Source organism: Bufo gargarizans, chromosome 10 (assembly GCF_014858855.1).
Source record: "Bufo gargarizans isolate SCDJY-AF-19 chromosome 10, ASM1485885v1, whole genome shotgun sequence".
NCBI lineage: Eukaryota > Metazoa > Chordata > Amphibia > Anura > Bufonidae > Bufo > Bufo gargarizans.
The window spans coordinates 80,756,200-80,768,400 of record NC_058089.1 but is presented as its reverse complement, the minus strand read 5'-3'; the positions used below and the strand labels follow the sequence as shown (position 1 = coordinate 80,768,400).

At 40.4% G+C, this 12,201-nt stretch overlaps 1 protein-coding gene across 1 annotated transcript in view; it reads right to left on the bottom strand.

Moving 5' to 3' along the window:
• The window catches only part of LOC122920876 (protein naked cuticle homolog 1-like), an 85,618-nt gene extending 73,975 nt beyond the window's left edge, over window positions 1-11,643 (bottom strand). The window contains exons 1-3 of the mRNA XM_044270660.1: window positions 11,427-11,643; window positions 11,263-11,295; window positions 9,271-9,377 (exon numbers count right to left, since the gene is read on the bottom strand). Of these exons, the coding sequence (XP_044126595.1) occupies window positions 9,271-9,377; window positions 11,263-11,295; window positions 11,427-11,451 (165 nt within the window). The 5' untranslated portion in view covers window positions 11,452-11,643. The remainder of the gene's footprint in view (window positions 1-9,270; window positions 9,378-11,262; window positions 11,296-11,426) is intronic.
• Between the last annotated feature and the right edge of the window lie 558 nt (window positions 11,644-12,201).

Below are 12,201 nucleotides of genomic sequence, written 5' to 3'. Positions count from 1 at the left end.
AGCGGGGAGTCGACTCTTGAGAAAAAACACTGTAGGAGGAAGAAACCTGTCTCTCTAGGGCTTTCCTCTGAAGAAGCTCAAGTTTACATACTTTTTCAAAGGGAGCCTTGCCTGTAAGACTCCACAAGAAGAAACAATGGCTGCACTGCTCCAGTAAACCCCTTCATTTAGGTTCCCGGATTGGATCCCACATCAAAAATATCCTAAGGAAAAGCCACCAATGTACTGTATATTCTCTGAAGCTTTCTTTAAAATGGTATTCCCATCTGGGACAATTATGGCATATCGATAGGATATGCCATAAATGTCTGATAGGATCAGGTCCCAGAGGTGGGACCCAGACCTATCTCAAGAACGGGTGTCTGAGGTGAATTGAGAGCGTGTCGCGCATGTGTGGTCACCCCTCCATTCATTGCTATGGAATAGAGAGGATGCTGTACATGAATTCAGAACACCGCCATGTTCTTGATCAGGTCTCACAGGTGGGTCCCACACCTAGTTTTGTCACATCCTATCAATATGATGTAAATGTCTCAAATGGAAATATTCCCTTAAGGGCCTGTTAACACGATGGATTTTGTTTGTGGACACCGTTTGGGAGGCAGCACTTGAGTTCTCGGGCTTGTAGTTTAAAGCCTCAACCATGTCATGAATGGACATAACATTAGTACTCTGGAGCTTGCTGACAACTAAGATGTTGACAATTTGAACTTATGTTGGTTCCCTTCTGGAAGCTTTAGACTGTTATCTTCGGCAGCCTATAGTCCACTGCGTCCTTGCTACCCTGCTTTGTACCTGGGATCAGGTATTTCCATGGCTGAGGGACTTTAATTTAACAACCACTATTTGTAGTATTTTTGGGGCTCCTCAAAGGGTTGTTGCTCAACGTGGCACGAGGGAAGTATTTTAAATGAAGTTTTGCTTTGACATTGGGTGGAGACTTGCATTCGTGATCTAGAATGGAGGTAGACTTTAATTAATATGATATCATCCAGGTGAAAAGTATACGTGAAGCACACACTGAGGCAGCTGGACATCCGTTTGATTAAAGCAGCTGGAAATCCAGATGGTTCACTAACAAATTGTCAGCCAATGCATCTGCTTTGTGTCAGAGCCCAAAATAATGAATTAATGGGGAGGGGGGCTTAGTGTCCCAAACTCTGTACAGAGGGCTGAACCCAGCTTATGGAAGCAACTGGTATCGCTCAGAGATAATTCCTTGGAATCCGGCTTTGTTACATTGCTGGCAGTGCAGCTAATCCCTTCATTATGTCACAAGAGCATTTAGTCTCTTTAAAGGGGTATTCCCCCCAAGAGTTAATAAGCAAACAACATTGACAAGTTTAACCACTTTGCTGCCAGCCAGTCTATGCATAATCTAACTACTGAAAGATAATATAGGCTCAGCAGAGGAAGACATGGTAAGAGAACTTTACAGGAGTTTTTAATCTTCTCTAAGTTTTAGTCTTGTGCAGTGCCCGTTTGGGTACTTTGGTTTGTCATTTGTCTTTTTTTTCCATGGTTCAGGTCCTGATTTTGGTAATACTTGAATTCTGTTGATAGAGTATTGAAGAGATGCCCTCGAGAAGGTGAACATTCATTTATGGCATTGAGATTTTGGCGATTATTAGAGCACCTTAAAAGGGTTTTCTGAGACTTTAAAACTGATGACCTATGCTCAGGATAGGTCATCAGTATCGGATTGGTGGATATTTGACACTTGTAACCCTCGCCAATCAGCTGTTTAAGAAGGCTCACTGTAGCGCTGCGGCCCTCTCCCTACTCACCAAGCACAGCGCCGTCCATTTGATAGCAGCTGTGCATGGTATTACAACTCAGCCCCATTCACTTTAATAGGGCTGAACTGCGCCTAGGTGAGGTGCCAATGTACGTGACATCACTTAGCCTAGAGAAAGCTGAGAGAAGGCAGCGGTGCTACTGCGGGAGTCAGTGCCCTCTCAAATAGCTGATCACTGTGGGTCCCGGGTGATGGACCCCCAACAATCAGATACTGATGACCTATCCAGAAGATAGGTTATCAGTAGTAAAGTCTCAGAAAAACCCCTTTAAGTTTTGATTAAGACAGATGACATCAATGGGGTTTCCCTGTGCCAACAGTTATGACATCACCAAATTTTGAAGAGCAGCAAGAATGTGATTGGTCATATTGACTTAACTGCCTTATCTTTGTGGGTGTCCATGAAGAGTACCTGAGGTTGGTACAATCTCAGAATGCAGTGTACAGCATGCTATGCTAAATTAAGGTTTCATATTCTTTCAGAAACAGTGCCCTGGAATCCTGCTGTTTATATTTTTCATCACTGAATACTATTCCTGGGATTTCAAAGGAGACGCTCTTAAAGAGGTTTCCAAGATTAGGGTGGTCCAAAAAGGTCATCTACATAAATATAAAAAGTCATATATTGCTGCAGCAGTATACCATAGAGATAAAATACAGGTATGCTCAGCATGATCAACCCTACCAGGTATTATGCCTGGTTTAATAGGGTTGACCATGCTGCCAGATGCTCTTTTAGGTTGGAACTGCAGCTATGCCCTTCAGATCAACTTCCCATGCAATATGCTTTCAAGTGTTGTGACTGTCGTAGCATAACTCCTTCTAGTGAGGAGATATAAACTCTTTTAACCCACCTGTTGAAGCCAGGCCGCATCAAAGCAGAGAATGGAGAGGTGGCCAGTGGCTCAACTGCTTTTGCAAGTGAATGGAGAGAGCTGCACACATGTGTAATCCCCTCCGCCTAGATGCATCAACCTTCTCCTCACCAGTTGGGTTAAAACCATTGGGTACTCCCATTATCTGCATAGTTATGGGTCTCAGAGCTGTGGATCTGGTTCTATTAGACATCTATGGCATATATGTATGTCTGTGTTGGTAATACTCCTTTAATCCTCTACCTCTTTGATCTTTTACATTCAATATTGTACTTTCCACTAAAGTTGGAACTTTTTTATACTTTAAGAAACATTATAGTAGCATAGTCTATCTATAAAAAGGGCAGTGGGATATACCAGTCGCACAAATTGTTGACCTTTCTTTTCATAACTTTGAATTCTAATTACACTTCCTTTTAAACTAACATCCTGTTTGGCTCCTGCCATCTAGCAAACATTGTTAGTGTTCATAATACTCAGTTAAACATGACCTGTCGCCACAAAATCTGCAGGCAGCATGTTATAGGGCAGGAGAAGCTGAGCAGATACATATATAGTTTTATGGGAATAGATTCAGTAAAACTTGTAATTTGTACATTTATATCTCCGCTTTTTCTGAACTTAAGCTCATCCCCGTGTACAGCTATCAATGACTGACAGCTATCTCTGTATACACACTTACACAGGGAATGTTATTAATTTGATAAGACAGCGCCCATCCCCGTGTACAACTGAAGTCAGAGAAAGCAGAGATATAAATGTATACGTTTTACTGAGTCTTTTCCCACAAAACTATATATCAATCTTCTCTGCTCCTCCTGCTCTATAACAGGTTTTCTGCAGATTGCACTGCATTTTGTGGTGACAGATTCCCTTTAACTCTCTAGTACCAATATTACTGTTATCACTAAAAAACTTTCTGGTATTTCTCTCCACTTCCAAAATCAAGAAAGCATTGGTCAACTCAGATTGCAGGATCATTTTAAAGAAAGAAGACAGAGAAGGCAAAAAAAAAAATGTCTAGAGCCAAAAATTCTTAAAGTGAACCCCTAGACTGAGGGCATACACAAATCTCATAGGGCCATTTCCAAAATTTAGCATAGCCCCATCCCCACCTAGTTCCCAGTTCAAACACCCCCATGCAGTGAAGGATGCAAAGTGTGATGTCCTTGATCAATTTATTTATATTAGCTGGAAACTTTCATTTAAACAATTGCAATAAAATGTTGCCCTCTGCAGCACCCACTTTGTCTGACCTCTAAGGCCTCATGCACACGGCCGTGCCGTTTTTTGCAGTCTGCAAACCGCGGATCTGCAAAATACTGAAGCCGCCCGTGTTGCCTTCTGCAATTTGCGGAACGGAACGGGCGTCGGCAATATGAATGCCTATTCTTGTCCGCAAAGCACGGACAAGAATAGGACATGTTATATTTTTTTAGCGGCGCGGAACGGAGCCACGGATGCGGACCCAAAGAACGGTCGTGTGCATGAGGCCTGAATGTAAGGTGCTTCATAAATATGGTACCACATTTAACATCTCAATGTATTTACATCACACCACTGGCATAAATGCATTAATAAATCTTCTACTTGCCCTCACACAGATTATTATAAAAGTATCTGCCTGCAGCCACCGCTAGGGGTAGCTTAGTGCATAGGAATTTATACAGCTACCACTGACTACAATGGAAGCTTTAAACATCTCTTTGCACTGAGCTCCCTCTAGTGGTGGCTGGAAGGATAAACCTCTTGGAAAAGTTATATAGTCATCAAGGCCCTGCATCAATGTATCATCAAGGACTGGCACATATAGAAATAGCCAAGCATACAATTCTTGCAAATACTGACAAATGTGGCCCTCCAATACAAACATATTTAAAAAGCTGACGTTAAAGGGGTGGGCCTGCAATTGTCACTTATCGCAGATCATGTGGATAGGAGATAAGTATGTGAGATGTATAGAGTGGCAATGCATATGCATGACTTTCACTCCACTCACTTGAAGGACTCAGAGAAACTTGTTCTCAATCAAGTACAAAATTGCTATGATGGAACAAACCCCCTTAATTAAGAGGTTTTCTTACGAAGGCTGCTTCCAGTGATCAGCTGTTATGGCAAGCTAAAGTCCAAATGTAGCATGAAACGGTGGCCTCTGTTTTGGCACATAGTGAGGGGTCCTGAGCAGCGGACTCCCCTCTATGATGTACATATTTCCTGATAGGTCATATTATATTATACCAGAGCACTGGGCTGCTTTGGCTTTATAATACTTGCATGTACTTCTCGTAAAATGACCCAAAACATATGATGAGCAATGTCTAAAATGACTCTACAACAGTAGAGTAAAACTATGGCTGGTAATGCAAGCTTAATTTTTATACGGTGTCAAACAATGCTACGAACCTAGACAGATATGCATAAACAGTATGCTGACGTCACAATTATTTGCCCTTCCCTACATTTATGCATATTCTTTCTTGCAATGATTAAAGAATCTGGAAGAACAATCTCACTATTAATCATTTTCTTTGTTAAACCAGAAAGAAGAATAAATCCTTTTATTAGAAACTATAAACATTCTGGGAAGAAGAACATCAAAGAAAGACGAATTGCTGCAGGAGTTGTCCGCACGCTCCTTCTATTAAACGTAAAAAACAGTTGCAGCAAATATAATGTAAGCTTTATAATCCCTCCGCAGTCAGAAATTCCAAAGTCTAAGTGATCTGCGCTTTCTGAGACAAAAGTGTTATAAGAACAAAGGACTTGTTGAATAGATGATATACTGGTAGCCAGTGATGAGATAATTGCCAGGAATCCATTCTTTGACGTTGACCAAACATTTCTATAGCGAGGGAAGATGTAAAGGTTGTGCATTTAAAGGTGAATTCAAATGGCTCAAAGAACCACCTAGGAGTGTTACCTAGAGATAAGGCTTCACTAATGAACACAGGTTATGGATGAAAGCTAGTATTATAATACCATTTTCATCATGGAAATTAAAAAAGATGTGCCTATGGAGCCTCGTCCATTTTTTTGGGGAAAGGATTGGCTTGCACACAATAAACCAGATATGCCAATTGATACTATATTTGCACAGTAGGGCATAGTTACTAAAGCTTGTTGAATGCTCAGTAGTCAGGGGTGGATTGGGTACCTAAAGTGGCCCTGAAAAATAATACCTAAAAGTAGCCCCATATTGTAGGAGGTTCTAAATTGACAGGAAAAGTAGGGGGTCAGCAACACCATAGCGCAAAATACCACATACAGCAGTGCCGGACAATATATTGCCCCAAAAGCTGTACCTCTCAGTTGGACATCAACAGAGACAGGATGTGGAGCAGGATGTGGAACATAGTTGATTTCAGGAGGGTATGTCGCTGGCCGGGTACATGCGTACCTAATTTTCACAGAGTTAATTACCACTGATAGCTTATTATGTACCTAGCCAGTGGCAAAGATGGGGTCTAGGGCAGCCCCCTGGGCCATCGGGAAATTTCACTGTACGATCTAGGGTCAATCTGCCCCTGTCAGTAGTACAGCAATACATAATTTTAAAGCAATGTCTACTTCACTCCTCATCATAGGATGCGAAACAAACAAGAAGCCAGATTTACTAATGTCTCTGTCTCTCTCTACCTACTGCAATTTGACACAACTAGGGTATCTCCAAAGTCTTTCGACTTGCCTGTAAAGGGGGTGTAGGTTGAGCAGTAGGGGTGGGGCTTTGCCGGAAAGGGTGTGTGGTCTAACATTTGTGGTTTTGCACCAAAACTGAGCCACAAATGTAGCGTAAATTTCAGTCTCAAAGTTAGCCAATATGTAGTATAGAATTAGACAAAAGTGTCTGCCCCTGCGCCACATTTATTATCTTTAACCCCTGTGATAAATCTGGTGCAGATCTAGACAGACTGCCTAATCTTAAATCATCTATAAGATTAGTAAATCTGCCCCTGTATATTTTGGTAAATCAGTTGCATTGCATATGGAGATTGGATGTGACCTTTTGCTCACCCAGTGGTAGATTACTCTCTTTAAAGGGAACCTGTCACCGGGATTTTGGGTATAGAGCTAAGGACATGGGTTGCTAGATGCCCGCTAGCACATCCGCAATACCCAGTCCCCATAGCTCTGTGTGCTTTTATTGTGTAAAAAAAACGATTTGATATATATGCAAATTAACATAAAAGAGTCATATCTTACTTGTGTGACCAGAGAAGAGTCATATTTTCAAGCTCTGACTCATCTCAGGTTAATTTGCATATGTATCAAATCGGTTTTTTATACACAATAAAAGCACACAGAGCTATGGGGACTGGATATTGCGGATGTGTTAGAGGCCATCTAGCAACCCATGTCCTCAGCTCTATACACAAAATCCCGGTGACAGGTTCCCTTTAAAAGTTGAAGGAAACTGATAAAGTGCTATGTAAAATAGGATGGGTACACAAAAAAAAAAACAGTGTCCTACAGTCTTTGAAAATTTATGCATATCTAGAACACGTCAAAAAGCCTGCACACACCCAAATGAACTGGAAACACATAGGGGAACTCATAAAAAACTTGAAATTACTGTGGCTTCCAAGTCAGTAGGTTCGGTATGGGCAAAAAAGAACCAGAGAAGCCTTTGGTGGACCCAGCCTCTGATGCAAAAATAAACCCCAAAGGTTTCATGATACCCATTTAGGACCTAACCACTTGCATCAAGGGTCTTTTTTTGTATGGGTTAATACTGAAATAACCCATTGGTGCTTGAATATATCAGCAGTTCTTTATAGATCTAGGGGTCAAAAAAGCTTGGTCCATCACTGGTCAACAGGTACTGGCTTGTCTATGCCTGCTTGCTAGATCGGCAGCCTCCCATACATCCCCGTAAGCTTATTATGAGCTTGGTGTAGTATGCTAAAGAACTGATATTTATCAGTTATATACATAAATTCGGGTTTAACAACGTTAAACCTAACCTTTAAAATCACTTCTAAGCCCTAAAAAGCATTACTAGAAAAATTATATTCCAAATATGCAGTCATTGCTTAATTCTTTGGGTTAGGATCTGAGCAGCTGGCTCATTTCTTAAGCACCTGGTAGTTATCTGGGAATAGTGTGTGGACTTCTTTGCCAGACATTGAAAAGAAAAGAAAGAAAACATGTGTGCGGATGGCTATGACCTTGCAAAATGGCTGCATTCCGTGCTCATCTCAAGCCATGTGAAACAATCAGGCTCATCTCTGCATACAACTTCTGACACCTTTTTATTTTTTTTAAGAAGGGAAAGCAAACAAGTATTTCAAAAAGCTCTCCACCTCTATGATCTTCCTGTGAAATCTTTTGTTGTAGGACTGATGCATTTTCCAGCCCTCAGATAAACGTATTTGCTTTATCTAGGTTCTGAAGTGCTTAGAAAGCTGCCATTAATCAAACAGTTGAATGGAAGGAGCTTATGTGTTGAAATGAAGTTTCCCGCAGAAGAGTGACACATAGTTGTGCTCAGAAGAGATACAAAGTAGTAAAACAGGATTTCTTCTCTCTGATATGCATCTGTTTCATCCCTTTGCTTCTATACTTATGTGCCGCATCGATCTCCAAAGTACTAAAGACTGGTACGATTGCAAACGGGTTAATGTTAAATGGAACAATGCCAGAAATTTAAAAGTAATGCCAAAACCCACATCTTGTGCGGCAGCTGTTCTTGACAGTAAGACTAACACTTCCAACTAGGTTCCTCACGCTATATATGAAAAACACGAAACGTTTCATGAAAAGAACAATCAATTACTGGCAAGAGTAATAAATGTACATCTGGTGGCATTATTTGGATTACATTGTGAAAAAGTTACTTCATTACTTTTCATATTGCAAGTCTAAGGGCACATTCAGATGAGTGAGCTCCAACTCATCCAAGCACTGCCTGGAAAAAAAAAATGGAAAGTTTTTTTTTTTTTTCTTGCACACCTATTCTCTTGTATGGGCAAGTCTTGGGAAAATCACACCAAAATGGTGTATGTTGCTGTTTTCTCTGCATGGACTGATGGTCTGTGCGGAGAACTGCACATACCAACTGGCTTATTGACTTTATTAGGTCAGCGTTCAGACCAAATGCTGTCCATTCTAGAACCGAATAGGTCTATCTATAAAACAGAGAGTGGTAGACAAAATCACTGGAGGTTGCTCATAGAAACAGCATGTTGGTTTGTGGCTCTGCAGAAGGATAACCCTATTTTGGATTATTCCCCTGAACTGGAAGTTGATCACAAACTGTCTTATCATTTACAAAACCAAAGTTATAACCAATGTTGAAAAGTATAGATACCAAAACTGAGCTAGATGTTTTGTATCAATGCTATCAAGCTACCAACATAATCAGTGATCAATCAACGTTTTTGAGCCGGAACCTAATAATGGGTTATGCTTGTGAAAAAATACTCTTCCAAAGTCAAACACCATGCAGCCAATATGGCCTATTGCTAAATTCCTTACAAATAAAATTGAAGACTTACATCCAATATCGATAGAATAATAGATTTATGGAAATTAACCAACAACCATATAAGCAAGTGATTCCTCAAAATCATATGGCACACATTGAAGGCAATGACTTACCCTCTTAAACCCAATTTTGTGATTGGGAATATTTGACGACTTCTGTTTAGCAATCCATTCTTCTATGCCTTTCCGGGCCAAACAAGCATTTACTGCAAAGCTGTCACCTACAGAAAAAAGGCATGACTGAGTTTTCAAACAGAAGTGAACACTTAGCTTAATAATCCAACTATCAAATACAATTTTGTAACACCCAACATAGACTCTGTAATCCTAAACCGAAATCTGCATTCAATTACTGGTATACTACCAATACTGGTACCCACTTGATAAACCAAATAGATTAATAATAAAAAAAACACAGATCCTCAAAGGCCATATTACAGAATGATGGGTTGTCAGTTATAATGACTTGGAGGACACTTTATTGCTCTGGCATCAAGTATGACCTCAAGTGAGACCTATTGTAAACAAAGCTATGAAAAATTAAGTTTGAAGCGTCTTTGAATTGACAAAAACACTTTGACCATATCAGTGATCTAAGACATTCCAAGGAATTAGACTAGATCACAGGAAGCTAGCATTTCAAAGATCGACCTTAAGTATTGGTAAAGCCCAGTTTACGGGGTCAGTGACACATGAAGGGATTAGACAAGGACTGGTCTCTGATCAAACACAATTAGGCAGACAACAGTCCATCATCAGAAGCCTCAAATCCTAGATCACTAGTGCCTGAAAATTTGGTAATAAATCAATAAGACCATATCAAACATCTCACCTTCCCTATTATTATTGGATTAAATACCAAATTCCATTTAACAGATAAGAACGTTCACGCAATCTGCATATGTAATCTGAGTACATCATCATTAAAAGTGTATATATCAACTTTCAGAACTTGGGAAATGTAATGGGTCATCTTGGAAATATGTAAAGGACACTTACTAACTAATGTACGCAAGGTTTAATGCATTAGGATATATAAAACCTTACATGAAAGTGATAAATGTTTCAAGGATGTAATGTGATCTGAGTTCTTTAGTTGGAATTATTTCTCTACAAAGAAAAACCACAGCCAGGTGGAATTTATAAAGTTAGGCTTAACTTAAACATGTAACCAAGGAAGAGTGTCACTCCATATTAATGACACGATCATGACTGGAAAGGTTCATAGGAGCTCCGCACAGTTGACTCCCAATGGTGGTTCTAGAATTTTGTACCTATTTTTCTATTGACAGCAATACTTTGGTGCAATCCTCAAATAGTGGCCTATAAATAGTGTCTGATATCAGAAATGATGGTTATAACATGATGGACAATATGTGACCAGAGTGCAAGTCAACAGACATGAGTATATCAATTTTAAATACCTTCAAAAAGGTTCAAAAATACTTAAAATAACTCAACATGGAAGTATAATTTACCTCAAAGGCATTGCTCCTCATGCTTTAGAGTAAATAGTACAAGTTACTCTCCAGTATATAGCATGAAGCGCTCTAGGTCTATATTGCAAACTACAAAAACTTTCCTATCAAGTTCATACTTCAGACTGCTGCCTGCATACTTTTATCCTGGATCACCATGACTGATAAAGAACAGGAACTTCCCCTATAGATTACATTACCCACTGGGGCACAAGACTGAAACTGCTTGACTCCATAACATGCAAAGTCCCCTTAAAATGGACAATATTTATTACCTGGGTATTCTGGAACAAATACTTTTTGGTGTTAGTAGGGGATGCTATGAAACAGTCTCTAGTAAAGCAACCCATGGATCAAAGCAATACATCAGGCACACGAAAATGACAATGTACCACTACTGAAAAGGCGTGATGTCATCTGGACTTCATATGCAAACTTTTGTGAATTACACGGACAGTCAACCATCATAAGGGACACTTTTTACACTATGATGAGATTCATACTGGACACATGATCCCACAATATGATACAAAGTTGACAAAACTGAAAAGCTGTACTAAACAAATAACCAAACAGACCAGGACAGGCAGTAAAGCCAGCAAATCTGTCAGGGGATTTCATTTCCTACCTTCAGGGCTCTCTCTGGGTTTGCAAACTGCAGCTGCCAGTCAGGAGAAAGAACATGAAGTACAGAAAAAGAGACAAAAAGAGATGATTAGATGACTGACTGCAAGCAAAGAACCTCTTTATGATATGTATCAACACATAGAGCAGATAAAGCCCATCACTCACCATGTTTGGAATAAAGTTTCCCCATCTCTCAGCAGGAGACCCCCAGATCCTGGACATCAGATGCACATTACAATCCAGTAAAATCCATGTGATTTTCTCAAAAAATAGGAATCCACAACTGCAGCTTATTGTAGGGACCTGCAATCCAGAAGCAGCTGAGACCCCTAGAAGCAGTGACACCTCATGCTATCCTGTTAGCTGCAGCTCATTCTGCCAGGCACACACACAGTCTACACAGAGTAAGGAGGAGTTAGGGGCTGGGAGAGGGGGATGAAAGGGGAGAGCAGAAGAGGAGGAGGAGGTGGGAGAGGGGAAGGGTGGACAAAAACAAGTGAGAGGAAAGAGAGTGTCAGAACTGAGAGGAGAACTGAGGAGTGCGAAGTCATTAACCAAGTGATGTTTGTAAATAAGGTGTTAATGAATTGCCTTTAGGAAAACGTAAGAAATGTTTGATGATGTACTGGATAGTGCCAGAGAAGTAAAGCATCAAGTTGTTCCATCAGAATAATCGCAGTCCCTATGACATCATGAGGACATCATTGGGTGATGGTGTCTTCTGCTGGTTAGGACCACTAGGAAGTAGCAGCATTCATCTTTTTGGGGACTTGGACCGTCCATATACTGTATGGATGCTCATTCCATGGATCGGGTAATAGCAACTTCCAGAGGTCCATTCATGAGACAACCCCTAAATAAGGGGGCTGTGAAAGCACAAAAGCTAAAACAACCCCTTTAACATGGCGCTTAAATAAATGAGGCTCCATTAGGTTACAGT